The sequence below is a fragment of the Danio aesculapii genome, chromosome 12, assembly GCF_903798145.1.
Source record: "Danio aesculapii chromosome 12, fDanAes4.1, whole genome shotgun sequence".
Taxonomy (NCBI): domain Eukaryota; kingdom Metazoa; phylum Chordata; class Actinopteri; order Cypriniformes; family Danionidae; genus Danio; species Danio aesculapii.
This window is the reverse complement of record NC_079446.1, coordinates 35,268,987-35,284,618: the sequence shown is the minus strand read 5'-3', so window position 1 is coordinate 35,284,618 and position 15,632 is coordinate 35,268,987. Positions and strand designations below refer to the sequence as shown.

Here is a 15,632-nt window from a genome sequence, read left to right as displayed (position 1 = left end):
GTTTTTCTCAGTTTGTTTTATTCTCATCGGTTTTGACTTCTAGTCAGGTACAAACAAATATAAAACACAATAGTGATGAATCAGTGTAAAGACAACTAGTGCAGTACAACATGCTCTCTCTCTTACAGTCATTTAAAATGTTGTAACTGACACAGTTTTTAATTTAAAAAAGATACTTTTTAGTATTTATTCTAAAATAAATGTTGCCATGTGCACTCACCGGCCACTTCATTAGGTACACCATACTAGAACTGGGTTGGAACCCCTTTTGCCTTCAGAACTGCCTTTATCCTTCGTTGCAGAATATAGGTACACTGTGGTCATAAAGGGATGGACATGGTCAGCAACAATATTCAGGTAGGCTGTGGCATTGGCACGCTGCTCAATTTGTACTAATGGGACCAAAGTGTGCCAAGAAAATCTCCCCCACATCATTACCCCACCACCAGTAGCCTGAACCGTTGATACAAGGCAGGATGGATCCATGCTTTCATGTTGTTGATGCCAAATTCTGACCCTACCATCTGAATGTCGAAACAGCAGTTGAGACTCATCAGACCAGGCAACTTTTTTCCAATCTTTAATTGTCCAATTTGGTGAGCCTGTGTGAATTGTGGCCTTAGTTTCCTGTTCTTAGCTGACAGTAGTGGCACCCTGTGTGGTCTTCTGCTGCTGTAGCCCGTCCGCCTCAAGCTTGAATATTTTGTGCGATCAGAGATGCGTTTCTCCATAACTCGGTTGTAATGAGGGGTTATTTGAGTTACTGTTGCCTTTCTATCAGTTCCTCTGACCTCTGACATCAACAAGGCATTTGCACTCACAGAACTGCCGCTCACTGGATATTTTCTCTTTTTTTAGACCATTCTCTGTATCCCCAGAGATGGTTGTGCGTGAAAATCCCAGTAGATCAGCAGTTTATGAAATACTCAGACCAGCCCATTTGGCACCAACAACCATGCCGCGCTCAAAGTCACTTAAATCACCATTCTTCCCCATTCTGATGTTTGAACTGCGGCAGATCGTATTGATCATGTCTACATGCCTAAATGCATTGAGTTGCTGCCATGTGATTGGCTAATTAGAAATTTGCGTTAACAAGCAGTTGGACAGGTGTACCTAATAAAGTGGCCGGTGAGTGTAAGTACTTTATTTAAAACATTTAAAATCCATTGTTTAAAAAAAATTATAATAAAAGGTTGTAATTGACTAAAATATAATAGGCCCTCAAACTAGGGATGAAAACAAATCACTTGACTTTAATTTTAACCTCCTTGTGATGTGAAACTTTGACAGTGCCATTCCCAGTGTGACGCGGGTCACTGCGGTCCTGGCACACTCATCTGGTGAGCTGCTGCTGCTTGGAACAGAAGGAGGACACGTGTTTGTTGTGGAAGTGCCAGGATTCAGAGAACTGGAAGAGAACAACATCAGCGTGGAGGACGTACAAAACAGGTCAGACATCACACTCATCTGAATCACAAAGGCATGTAAAGCCAAAAGAATCAATTGCATTGAATATTTATTAAATCATAATGTATAATATTTCAGCCATAAGTTTTTACAAAATAGTGTTCAAATATTTTGTATTTTACATATGAGAAATATGTTGAAAGGCATGTTCGCCCCATGTTCATGTGGGTTTTCTCCGAGTGCTCTGGTTTCTCCCACAGTCCAAAGACATGCCCTATAGGTGAATTGGGTAAGCTAAATATGGGTGTTTCCCAGTGATGGATTGCAGCTGAAAGGGCATCTGCTGCATAAAACATGTGCTGGATAAGTTGGCAGTTCATTCCGCTGGGCAACCCCTAATGAATAAAGGGACTAAGCCGAAAAAGAAAATGAATGAATAAGTTTATTACTAAAATGTTCTTGCCGGGTGACGCAGTGGTGCAGTAGGTAGTGCTGTCGCCTCACTTCAAGAAGGTCGCTGGTTCGAGCCTCGGCTGGGTCAGTTGGCGTTTCTGTGTGGAGTTTGCATGTTCTCCCTGCATTCACGTGGGTTTCCTCCGGGTGCTCCGGGTACAGATGAATTGGGTAGGCTAAATTGTCCGTAGTGTATGTGTGTGTGAATGAGTGTGTATGTGTGTGAGTGAGTGTGTATGTGTTTCCCAGTGATGGGTTGTGGCTGGAAGGGCATCCGCTGCATAAAACAAATGCTGGATAAGTTGGCAGTTCGTTCCGCTGTGGCGACCCCAGATTAATAAAGGCTCTAAGCCGAAAAGAAAATGAATGAATGAATGAATGAATGAATGTTCTTGCCATGAAAATAGCCTTTGTTGCTGACATGGCATTAAATAAAAATTCATCATCATCATTACTATTTTCAAACTGTTTCACTCTTTAAGGTTTTTAACTTTAAGACTAGGTTTTCTCAAGCCAAACTGTCTTGACAATTTATTTATTTTTATTTATTTTTTTACATTTTGTTACATCTAGCTATATTTAGTATTTAATATACATTTCTTCAACCTTTGTGTCCCTGAGTTTTAAAATCTCTCTATAATATCTGTTCACATGCCTATATACACATTGTACATTCTTCAAATAGTTTCTGTGGAGTAGTATTATGCAACACTTTCGCATACCTAAGATGATTGTTACAGTTACTCTTTGTGGTGGCTGATCTCTTCTCTGCTGCTTTTCCCAGAGTTCCAGAGGATTATGTTGGCCGCAGAAATCTGGAGAGTGTGGAGACTCTGCATGAAAACCCGCTGAACCCTCGGCAAGTGCTGATTGGCTACAGCCGAGGTCTGATGGTTCTGTGGGATCTGGACCGGCAGCGTCCCGTCCAACACTTTCTAGGCACGCAGGTGCAGTATTTTACAATTTTTCCCGCACCGAAGCTCAAAATGCTTTTCAGAATTTTTTTTTTAAAAAGATGTTTGTTATTGTCTCTTTTTGCATCCTCTGCAGCAACTAGAGAGTGTTTGGTGGATGGAGGATGGTGAAAGCATTCTCAGTTCGCACAGTGATGGAAGCTACTGCCAGTGGACGGTGACTGGCGAGGATCCGCAAACAGAGCCAGAGAAGCAGGAGACGCCGTATGGTGAGACCACATTGCAGCGTGAATCAAAAACTGCTAATTTTGCAGTACAAATTTAGTCATGCAAGTAGAAACGATTGTTTTTAAAATTTTGTTTTATATACATAGTCAAGCCTGAAATGATTTAGATATAAAATTATTTAGATATATATGAGCAATATCGCACAAGTAAAAGCGCGGTATGGCTGTATATCGGCACTGGTGGGAGGCGTGCGTTGGCTCGAGGCCACAGGCTGAGTGCCTTAGTGTCCCACCAGTGAAGATATACAGCTATATTGCACTGCTACTCATGTGATATTATGTTTATACAACAGTTTGACTGCATAATCGTGTATATATTAAAGAAAATCAAATACTGAGAGTCTAAAAACCCTTTTGTATGAGGAACTACTTTCTTCCGCCATTCATTCACATCTGCTGCTGACATCAGAGCAGCAGAAATCGTAGCTACTTCACCAATGTCACTTTAGAGCTGGTATTTGAATGATTCTCTAGCGTAATATCTAAAGTGATGACAAAATAGGTCATTATGCTCATATTTTAAGATTATAAGGCTGATCGTCATGAAATGCCATCAGTCTAGAGACATTGCAGAGTATTTCTCTGTTGCCATCGGGTGATCACAATAATTAACCCTGAAAAAAAGCCAAAGCAAAGCAAACACTACCAGATTACTGTTGTGTTTGCGGTAAGAAAAAACGCTAAATTACATGCCGGCATTTCTTCTTTCTTTCATTCTTTTTACTGAACTAGTCTGCAGTAACGAAAACAGGAGACTCATTAGAAACAAACAGATGGCCATTCAAAAAGTAACTCAAGGTTATACAAAGAGTGGCCAACACAAAATACACACATTCCTGATATGCGAGTCCCATCCCTTTATCATCTATATTCTTCCACTTGGTTATATTTTCCGTAAACACCAAATTCATTTTCATTGCTACGCAGATGACACCCAGCTCTACCTATCAACCAAACCCAACCACAAACTCCCACCTTCATCCCTTACTAACTGCTTTGCAGACATCAAATCCTGGTTCACCTCAAACTTCCTGAAATTAAATGACAATAAAACTGAACTTCTACTTATAGGTACACAATCCACTTTAAATAAATCACATAGCTTTTCCATTCACACAGATGATTCTGTCATTACCCCCTCCCTTCAGGTTAAGAGTCTGGGGGTCATCTTCGATAGCACCCTTTCATTCACTGCACATGTTAATAATGTCACCCGATCCGCTTATTTCCACCTTCGAAATATAAATCGTTTACGTCCTTCCCTCACACCTCATTCAGCTGCCATTCTTGTTCATAGTTTAGTCACATCCCGTTTAGATTACTGTAATTCCCTTCTGTTTGGCCTCCCTAAAAAAACTCTTCATAAATTACAACTGGTACAAAACGCTGCAGCCCGTATTATCACAAAAACCCCCTCTATCTGTCACATCACACCCATTCTACAGCAGCTTCACTGGCTTCCCATCTCTTTTAGAATTAATTATAAAATACTTCTTCTCACTTTTAAAGCCATCCACAATCTCGCTCCTCCATACCTTGCTGATCTTGTTCATATCGCCACACCTTCTCGAACACTCAGGTCTTCTTCTTCCATTCACCTCACTGTTCCCTCTGTCCGCCTTGTCACCATGGGGAACAGAGCCTTCAGCCACTCTGCTCCTCAGCTTTGGAATTCACTTCCTCCTGATCTCCGTAATTTAGACTCTCTTTCACAATTTAAATTCAAACTCAACACACATCTGTTTAGAACAGCTTATACTCTTTAACCCGACTGCATTTTTAAAAAAAGTTTGTATTGTATTTTATTGATTTTATTGTGTTTTTATTTGAACTGATTGTTCTAGCTGCTCTGTACAGTGACCTTGAGTGTCATGAAAGGCGCCTTAAATAAAATGCATTATTATTATTATTATTATCTCACACTCAATACACTACAATTATATGATATAAATACAGCACTGCAACATACAAAAGAGAGAGATCGACTAAGAATGTCACTTACCAGTTTAATAATGATTTGATCAGCTGTAGTTAGAAATGACGAGTTTTTTCCTTTAAGGGCTTAATATGCGGTCTCTGTCACCATCTTGTGGATGGACAACGTCAACCGTCTTTGCTCTGCAAAGCTAATGGCTGCCGACATGTTGTATCTCCGAAATGATAAATATTTAAATAGTCACTTTGCTTATAAAGTTTGCTTAGTTACAATCTAAACAACTACATTTTTGCCTAAAAAAGCCTCAAAAGTACATTATGTTCTCTAACAGCTGCAATATTTGTAAACTATAGTCAGTTTATTGATCTGCTGTCACTCTATGTAGGCAGAGTATTACACAAGAGTGAAGAGGCTGTATGAGTTCTGATATTACAGAATATTGCACAGCCATCAGCCAGTCAGTCTCAAGAACCAAACAGAACTGTTGTATAAACATACATGCATATATACACTGTATGTATCCATTCTACACATGCATACATATATAAATAAAACAAATTAACCTTGGCAAGAAAATAAATAAATAATTTATAAAATAAAATGTTGGCAAACATATTCTCTCAATGATGCATAACTCTAGAATTATGTAAATGTTAAATTATGAATAATATATTGTGGTTGTGAAGAAAGCCAGTCATTTACTCAATTTTTTTTAAGGATCTGTTTTTGTAATCGGAGTGCATGTGTCATTCTCTCCATTTCCTCAACTTCTGCTATTATTTTGAACCATTCGTCTTTTTTAGTTGGTGAATATGCAGAAATTTAAAACCAAAGCGTACATTTTTAATTTGTGCTATTGAATTGTTTGAATTGACGTTGTTTCATTAGCTTTGTAAAAGAGATTATGTCTTATTTGACTTAAGTAAAGCTGTTTGTAAAGGTGTCAATGCTGTGCCTCAAATAATGCTGGCTTAGTTTGTAGATCAGTAGTTCTAGAACAAAGCCTTAGTCAGTCTTATAAGATGCTATTTGCTTTCTGCTCATTTTTTTTAAACCAACATTATCTCCACACAGGTGCCTTCCCATGCAAGGCTATATCCAAAATTATACAGTTGCCATCAAAACAAGGGTGAGTCTTGTTTGTTTATCAAACAGTACTGTTAGTATTTACCACCTGATCCTGGGGCAGCTGTGTTTGCTTGTGATGTCATTAGCCCAGATTGCTTCACCATAACTCACAGCATCTGGTTAATAATTAAACTTTCCATATACCTTCATATGTTCCATTCTGCCTCCATTTGATTGCACTTTACAATAAATACAGTCGCATTTGTTAACTTTACGTAATTCAATATTAACACTACATTTTTAGAATGTTCGGCTTTATTAATCATAGTTAATAAAAATTTTCATGTTGTATTAAACAGTTAGTCTTTAAAAATGTGTTAAATGCTAAGATTGAGATTATTAAATGCTGTAAAAGCAATTGTTTATTGGTAGTTTACATTTAATGGTGTAGTTGGCCAATGTTAATGAATAAAACCTTGGTTTAAAGCTAATCTCTGGCATTTTTAAACAACGTTTCTTTTTATTTCCTGTTGTTTTTTTTCTGTTCTTAATAATATTGGAATGGCTGATTTGGAAAGTCTTCTGTGCTCTTTTTGCAGTCCTCCATTCCTCATCTTCAGTGGAGGGATGCCGAGGGCCAGTTATGGGGACAGACACTGCATTTCTGTCATCCACAGCAAAATTCATGAAGCGCTGGACTTCACCTCTCGCATTATCGACTACTTCGTCATTCGCGAAGGAGAGAACCATAAAGGTAGAGACAGACACAGAAAATTCTCTCTTTTTTTATTTTAGCTTTTTTACCGCTACCAAATATGTTTGCTATAGTTTTTTACTGAGTAAAAAAAAATCATGTCTAATTCGATTCTTTATTCTAGAATCAACTCTAGAATTGACTCTTCACTGTTTACAACTTTTTAAATTCGTTTTGTAGAAAATGATTTGTATACGTCACTCCTTTGGGACTTTAAGATGAAAGTTTGGATTTATTTATTATTAGCATCTTATCATGAAGTCCAGATTGGTGTTCAAAACCTTCCATTGTAGACAACAGAACAAACACAGTTTAAGCTAAATCACAGTCTTATTTTCTTGTACTTTAGACACTGAGAACAAATCAGTGTTTGCAGATGTCTTTAATCTGTGTTTTATGTGCTAATTGTTTTGTAGTAAACTTTTCTAGGTTGTAGGATTTATTTTATTTTTATTAGTAAAATAAACCATCTAAAGGAAAGAGTTCTGTGTTGGGAAATAAATCAGACTTCACATTACTTTTTGTGAGGAGCTTATTAAAGTTGATTCCCCTAATGAATCAACTTAATGCCTAATGAGTTAGTTGATTCTTAATAAGATGGATAGGTAGGTAGGTAGGTAGGTAGGTAGGTCGAGTCTCTTCTCGTTTTCATGAACCCAATCTCGTGTCTTGTCTCGTCTCATGGTGTAAGCGTCTAGTTACATCCCTATATGTGTGTGTGTGTGTGTGTGTGTATATATATATATATATATATATATATATATATATATTTTAGTAGTCAACATTTGAAGTGAATCAAAAATTAATAATCACTATTAAAGAGTTTTCTTATGATGGAATCTGTTTTAACCTTGGGAATCAATTTTGAATTTCAGTTCCTCTAAACTGATTTCTCGATTCGCACCCCTGCAGTAAAAAAAAACACACTCTAAAAAAATGTATCTTACCTCCTATTTACTATTAGCAAGCATCTGAGAAATTTTTTTTTTTTGCCCTTTTGGAATCAAACTATACAAAGAGCCAGTTTGTGGAACGGATTTCCTGAAACTATCTGTGCGTGATCAAAAGGAGTCATATCCTTTTGACCCAACCAGTTTCAACCTTTAGAATTTATTCTTGATTCCCCAGTTCCTCTTAATCTATTATTGTTGGTATGAGTTAATCTGCGTGAACATTTTAGCTGAGATCCAGTAAGTGTACTTCCTCTAAGTGCTCGAAATGTGTTTCAGGTGAACCCAGCGCTCTTGTGGTTTTAGTGGAGGAGGAGCTGGTTGTGGTGGATCTGCAGACTGAAGGGTGGCCCGTCATCCAGACGCCGTACCTGGTGCCATTACACTGTTCAGCCATCACTTGCTCGCACCACGTCTCCTCCATCCCTCTCAAACTGTGGGAGCGAGTGCAAGCTGCGGGAGCCCACCAGAACACACACTACTCCAGGAAGGTATGCAAATATATGACTCAGTCTATTTCAAGCTTTTTCCATTTAGTTTCCTTGAAATGGAATGATATACAAGAGCTGTAAAATGTACAGTAAACTGAATTTGTTATTAGTAAAAAATAATGCAAAATGCATAACCCTACTGTTGTCTTAGAATTCTGAATATACTGTTTGTCCTTCAGATCAAAAATGACCTGCCTTCACTAAACCTCTAAAATAAAGCAACTGAGTTTAATATCAATCCTCAAATCTACTTTGGATGAAGAAAAAAATCATTTTCATTACAAACTCTGTGAATGTGTCCTTTTTCCCTCATCCGTGTGGAGAATTTCATCGATGTTTAATTAGTGGGCAACACTTGTTTTTGACTTCGGTTAAGGATATATTTTCTAATGCTAAGAATCTGCGTAAGTGTAAAGTTTTTAGCAAGACTATATTCATAAATTCATAAGCAGCAGATTCTTAATGTGTGTGTGCACATGTTTTTGAGTGTGTGCATGTTAGAGGCTGATTTATATTTCTGCGTCAAGCCTGATTTATACTCTACATGATCGCTAGTTAAGTTCACTTGAGAGCGCGCGGCGAACGTAAGGTCATCTTGAAGTTTGCAGAGATTCTCTTTGGGTTTGCGTTACATGATTTCGGCCGGTGGAGCGCACAAAACTTTTTGAGACTCGAGTGAACAGTTTGCATAGTGCCGCACTTCATTTGAGCTGGATATGAAACGCTTTGAAGAGATTTTGTCTGAACCACGACTGTACAGACATCTTTATGATCCGTCCATGCGTGATCATAGGAATAACCAGATGACCAATAATTCTTGGCTAGAAATTACCACAGCCGTGGGAAAGGAGGAAAGTTTTTGCTTAAAAGTTTAGAAAAACTTAAGGGATAAGGTTGTTAAAACCAAATAGAGAGGCCATGGCAAAAGTGGAGAACCCAGATGGTTTTAATACACAATTACAGAATATGTTTTTCCACTATTCATAAGTTTTACACTGATTGCATATATTACAATTTTGAATTTAAAACAATTTAATAGCTACAAAACTAAAATGAAGTAACAATTATTTCTTTGATAACTGGAAAAGAATATTTGAACCTATCGCTTTACAATATACTGATGCCCTGTTTTTCAAGGCTTTATTGGTGATAATGGTCAGGAATATTTATATTTATATAAAGTATAAATCAGCCTGAGTCAGTGTGTGTCAGTAGTTTTTGTGAATTAGCTGGTTGGTCAAAATTGACCTGAAGGATGACTATTGTAGCCTTAATGTGTACAGCCTTCATGAAAATAGAAAATAGTTATTTTTTCCTAGTGTTGGAGTAATTTTAGACAAAGTCACCAAACTTTAATAGAAAAAAAGACATTCTTTAGTTAATTTATTCCTTAAGTCAACAGGAAAGTTCAATTTTGATAGGGAACATTTGATTTTGTTGCTGATTGCTTAACTTATTTTTAAACCAATATTAGGTTGACAATAACAGTTGATATTAACAGTTGACAATAACTGTTGAGTTGATATTTTCCAGCATTTTGTGCTTTAGCTTAAGATGCTGACCTCAAACCAGATTCAACATGGTATAACTAAAACATAATTTTATCAGGGTCCCTGTGGGGTCTTAAAATGTCTTAAATTTCATAAACAAAATTTTAGGCCTTAAAAATCTTACATTTACTGAAATATTGTCTTGTAGGTCTTAAGTCATTTTAAACCGGTCATAATCTTCCTGTCCAAGTAAAGCTACCCAATCTGGCCGACATCCATCCAATCACCAACAATCCATCTCTATAAAACCTTTTTTTTTTTCAATATTCACGTTTCTTTTTTTTTTTTGTGCAACAAGATCCAATTTACAATAGATATTCAACTTTTTTTTACTGCAGTATCTCTTATTTAGATTCCCTTATAAGGAAAGAAAACTAAAAACAGTTACATAATTCCTCATGATAATAACAGAGCAACATATCACTTTACATGTTACATTATACTCAATCAATTTGGACCAAAAGTCAACAAATGTATATTTTGATTATTTATGTCATTGTCTCCATCATTAATACACTTTTAACAATGTTAAACTTGTCAAAAATATTATGTTGAAAAACGTGTATTCAACTGGAGTTTTTTTGTTTGTGGCAACCGGCCAGGCTATTTAAAATAATTATTAGTGTTTAGCCTTGTATAGGTCTAATATTTAATTCATAATGGTCTTAAGGGGGTCTTAAAAGTCTTAAATTGGACTTGATTAAACCAGCAGAAACCCTGTTTTATGTCTTTTCATCATATTATTGCTTTTAAATTTTCAATGAGAAATTTGCTGAAATATCACACATAACAGGGTTGAAAAATAATTAATCTATTGTTGATGTGTCCTGAACATTTTGTACAAATGAATGAGAGAAGTATAAATACATGCCTCAATGCTTTCAAGACTTTCCCTCCCGAGGAAGTGACATCACGTAGAGCAAGTCAAATGCTTTATTTAACTTAGAATAAACACACAAAAGATGAAAATGCATCTTAATTGAAGCTGAATGTGAGATTCAGTAGACAGAGAGAGAGACTTTAGTGGAAGCCTTCATGTTAATATTTTCAAGACAAAATATCCCTAAATAGTAAATACACAACATTATTTTTGTGATTAACTTGTGTTATTGTTAAAAATGGTTTAAAATAATAGATGGTGTATCTTTGAGATGTAATATGTATGTGCTTTTCTAGTATCACCCATAAACATGCAAGATTGAAACCACTCACCAAGCTGAAAATGAACTGTTGTCTACCATTGGTTTTAATGTTCCCACAGGTTTTTGTTGTGTTGGATTCTGTTTGTTAGAAGCATCAAAAACTGTGAAATCTGACTTGGACGCTATTTAATTGTTTTCTTTTCTTATATCTGTCTTTTTGCAGCCTTGGCCTATAAACGGAGGCAAGAATCTGGCCCCAGACCCTCCCCAGAGAGATCTTCTCCTGACGGGGTGAGGAATCTGTGTAATCTAACACAGTCTGGACTTTTTCATTCACTAGTTTCTACGATTCATCTATTATTAATGCATAATTAAAGATTGTTCTGTTCAAACAAGTAAAAAGTACATTTTCTTAACAATAGATAAACAAATTACAAACAAAATGTGTCTGCTCAGTATGGATGAGAAAAATGTACAAAAATTTATGTTAAAGTTATTGTCATTTTTCTTGTCTCATGCTTTCCAATTGCAGGCAAATCTTTGGTGTAATATTACAATTTAAAAATAATAGCTTCCTGTGTTGATATGTTGTAAAATGTAATTTAATTATCTTATGAAAAAGCTGATTTTTCCACATCATCACTGCAGTCTTCACTGTCACAACTTTTCTTATTATCTTTTTAGGGGGGATTTGCATATTTATAATGTGTATATATAAAGGTATATAAAGCTGTATGTAAGTTTTTGACTCTTCTAAAGCATAAAATACCATAATATGTTTGCAGATATTTAAGAAACATGCCAAGTGAACATTCTTGTTTATTTGAAAAACAAAGTCAGATATTCTGCTTCGAAAATGTGTTTTCCATGCCGGAACGCTCTCTTTGTTTTGGTTCTTTTAACCTGTCCAATGCCAGTTTAGCTAATTATTATTCAGCACTGCGGGTTGTCTTGGTGGAAAACGGCGTATTTCATTCATTCATTCAGAAAGGCTCTCAAAGCATGCGCCAATGACCAAAATGTGACCTTCGGTGGACAGTATCATATGAACTCCGAAATGAGTCAGATTCAGTTCCACATGAGGTTATAATTAGCTAATAATATAAATATACCGAACGTAAACATTAGGTGAGCAGGTTACACTGTAACCGCGTGTCCTAACAACGCGCTTCATGAAGAGATTTGCAGTGATAAGTAATTTGGTTGTTTGCACCAGACGAAACCAGAATCTTTCAAAAACTGGTATCACTATTTATTTATTACCAAAAATTTAGACAAAAATGAAATAAAGTCAGTTTAGGCAACAGAAAATGCAAAACAGTTGTGGAATTGTTTTTTTAGGCTATCTGTATCTGTTTTGTTTCATTCACATCTTATCCATCAGGTCACTAAAAACAGGAAAGATCAGATTCCTGTTTGTTCTTTGCAAGTTAAATCATAGATTATGCATCAATCATGCAATCCCTAGAAATTGAGAAATAGTCAGTTTTGTTTCATCAAAGCTGTTATTTGGGATAATACAGTCCTGTTGATATTTGATCTTAGCACAGTTTAAAGTGTGTCTTTCAATAAAGTCGGGTTTTTCCCTTCTCATAGAAACAATTTGAATAACAAGGAAGAATTTAAGACTCTGTAATGGTTACACTGGAAGGGAATGAGGAAACTGATGCTTAAAACAAATCTTACCATTGATTTTAAAGTGTTTTTCATCCCTCTTCCTCTTGAAAGACATGAAGATGGAACGGTGCGATTCTGGGACGCCTCAGGGGTCTGTCTTTACCCCATGTACAAGCTCAGCACGGCAGGAGTCTTTCACACAGACGCCGATCCAAACGACAACATGAACCAGGGCAGTGAAGGAGAGTGGCCTCCGTTCCGAAAGGTCTGTCTCATAATATTGATTAACATTACTGCTTGATTTCATCATCAGATATTTGATTTTGTATTTATATTTTTTCCTATATTTATCAGGTTGGCTGCTTTGACCCATATAGCGATGACCCTCGGCTGGGCATTCAGAAGATCCACCTGTGTAAATACAGTGGATATCTCACAGTGGCTGGAACTGCAGGACAAGTGAGTTTTCGTGTGGGAGTTTAGGGGGTGACTCGGTTCACACGTCTTTTTTTTTTCTAAACAAAACAGAACAAAAACATTTTCAAATAACAACATAAACAAATTACGTTAATAACAAAAACTAAATCTCCAAAACTGCTTGCCAAGCTTACAATTAAATTTCATATTACGCACCAATAAAGTTAAACAACAACTGCCTCTTTAGTTTAATTTCTAAACTTTCAAATCACACAAAATCTGCAGAAACCCATATCTAGTCTGAGCCCCTCTCCCGGAGAATTGTCAGTCTATAGTGATCGATGATTAGCTCCTGTACTAGAAGGCGGGGATTCATTCGCCATATTGACCATTATACATTTCCCCATTCAAAACCATACAAGTGACATGTCTTGTGTATTCTATAGTCTTTGATGCAATGTAGGTATCAAGGTCACCAGATGCAGTCTTATTTGCATTCACGTTTATCTCTTGCACAGGGGATTACAAATACATAGAAATAAAAGCAACACAAATTAAAACATTCCCATTTTTTTCTCAACCACCTTCACCAGTATGAAGAAATTTAATAGGATTGTTCTCTTAAGGAAATAGTCTTAAGGAATAGTGCTTTGTTTAATTTTCAACTTGTATAATGGAATAAATATATACCATTAAAAAGGTTAGGATTTGTTTTTTTTAAAAAGAAGTCTTTAAAGTTCCCATTGGCTGCATTTATTTAATAAAAAATATCCAGTAAATGCGAAGTGTTACAAATTCAAAGAATTCTTGTTTGAATACTTTTTAATATTACTATTAAAATAGTAAATTAGTAATACTAATGCATTTTAATTTGGTGCTCGAAAAGGGCATTAAGTCGCCCTCGTGTCGTTTCAATAATGTTTTTATCTTTTATCTAAACATAAATAAAGATATTTTTAATGAAATTTAAAAATTCTGTTCAACCAAACTCTAGAAACTGCCAAACAACCATAGAGATTAAATAGTAAGTCTATATGAACTGAGCAGTTAGATAAAAAAATGTTTTATTTATTTAAGCTAAAAGAAGGCATTTTTGAAGAATGCTGGCAACCGGTTGCCATTGACATCTATAGTAGTAAAACTACTATGGGAGTTAATGTCTACTGATTATCCACATTCCTCAGAATATCTTATTTATTGCTGAACCTGTAGAAACTCAAACAGGATTGGAAGAAGTGGTCATTTTAAGTGTACTGTACCTTTAACTTGTGCAGAATTTATTTTTTCCCAGTGCACTCACTGCTGTCATGGAAAATATCCGATTTCTCGTTCCTTTTCAGTGGCTGCTGATAATTAATGATGAGAGAACTTGACTAAAGCACCCTGATTTAACTAATTATTAACGTTCCATTACACACCATTTCTGCCATTAGGAAATGAACAGAGCTTGGTAAAAAGTGCTTCAGGATCAATAGTTCTTCTCATTTGCCGAACTTCACTAAAGCTTTCTAACACACTCTGCATTTTTACTATAAAAGTGAATTCTGCTTCTACAAACGTGTTCAAAGGAAATGTGTTCCCACTGATCTTTTATTGAACAAAATGTCATTTGTTTCCCTGTGTGAATTCAACTCAGATTCTGGTTTTGGAGCTGAATGATGAGGCTGCAGAGCAGGTGGTAGAAGCTACAGTAGTGGACCTGCTGCAAGGTCAGGAGGGTTTCCGCTGGAAGGGACAGGCGCGACTAGACATTCGAGAGGAACCGGTGCTGTTTCCTCCAGGCTTTCAGCCGTTCGCCCTGGTGCAGTGCCAGCCGCCTGCTGTGGTCACTGCAATCGCTCTGCACTCCGAGTGGAAACTAGTGGGCTTCGGGACCAGCCATGGCTTTGGTCTTTATGATTATAACCAGAAGAATAACATCATGGTCAAGTGAGGAAAAAAACATCTTGAATAGCATTTCAGATTAATTGGTTAAAAAGATATGGATTTGTAAATGTTAATAATGGGGCTATCTACTTTTCTTAAATCCCATGATGCTTTGGGTCAATTACGGGAGATATTCTGTTAAACTAAATAATCAGTAAGTTTTTTTTTTTTTTTTAAAAAGAGATACTATGAGGTGTCATTAACTCTCTATCCCCCAGTTCATCTATTGAATGTCAAAAGGCAGCTAATTAAAGTTACTAATGCTAATAAGACGCCTTTTGATATTTATTGCCTGTTATTGCTAATTACTTTCAGCAGACATATAGAACTAGAAAAAAGCAGAAATGAGTCTTACCATATTAATATTATGAAATGTTTGTGACTACGAAGTTGCACAGGTACATTTGTAAGAATTAAGAGTCAAAATGATCGATTTTTCTTTTATGCAATCATTAGAGTATTAGGTAATGATCACACCCCATGATGTTTTTTCGTAAAATGCCTACTGTAAATGTATCAACTTAATTTCTGATAAGTAATATGCTTCACTAAGAACTTTTAATTTAGACAGATTTAAAGGTGTTTTTGTTTTCTATATTTTAAATTATTATCCCATCATAACAAGCCATACATAAGTGGATAGCTTATTTAGTCAGCTTTCAGATTATGCATAAATCTCAATTTAAAAAAAAAAATGACCCTTGTGACTGGTTTTGT

The 15,632-nt window shown here is 36.1% G+C and overlaps 1 protein-coding gene across 2 annotated transcripts in view; it reads left to right on the top strand.

The window, feature by feature from the left end:
• llgl2 (LLGL scribble cell polarity complex component 2) overlaps positions 1-15,632 on the top strand; it is a 59,399-nt gene that overhangs the window by 27,826 nt on the left and 15,941 nt on the right. For both annotated transcript variants that reach the window (XM_056469076.1, XM_056469075.1), the window contains exons 6-15: positions 1,294-1,452; positions 2,648-2,810; positions 2,914-3,046; positions 6,075-6,129; positions 6,668-6,822; positions 8,052-8,263; positions 11,179-11,246; positions 12,684-12,837; positions 12,927-13,031; positions 14,626-14,918. In XM_056469076.1, the coding sequence (XP_056325051.1) occupies positions 1,294-1,452; positions 2,648-2,810; positions 2,914-3,046; positions 6,075-6,129; positions 6,668-6,822; positions 8,052-8,263; positions 11,179-11,246; positions 12,684-12,837; positions 12,927-13,031; positions 14,626-14,918 (1,497 nt within the window). The remainder of the gene's footprint in view (positions 1-1,293; positions 1,453-2,647; positions 2,811-2,913; positions 3,047-6,074; positions 6,130-6,667; positions 6,823-8,051; positions 8,264-11,178; positions 11,247-12,683; positions 12,838-12,926; positions 13,032-14,625; positions 14,919-15,632) is intronic.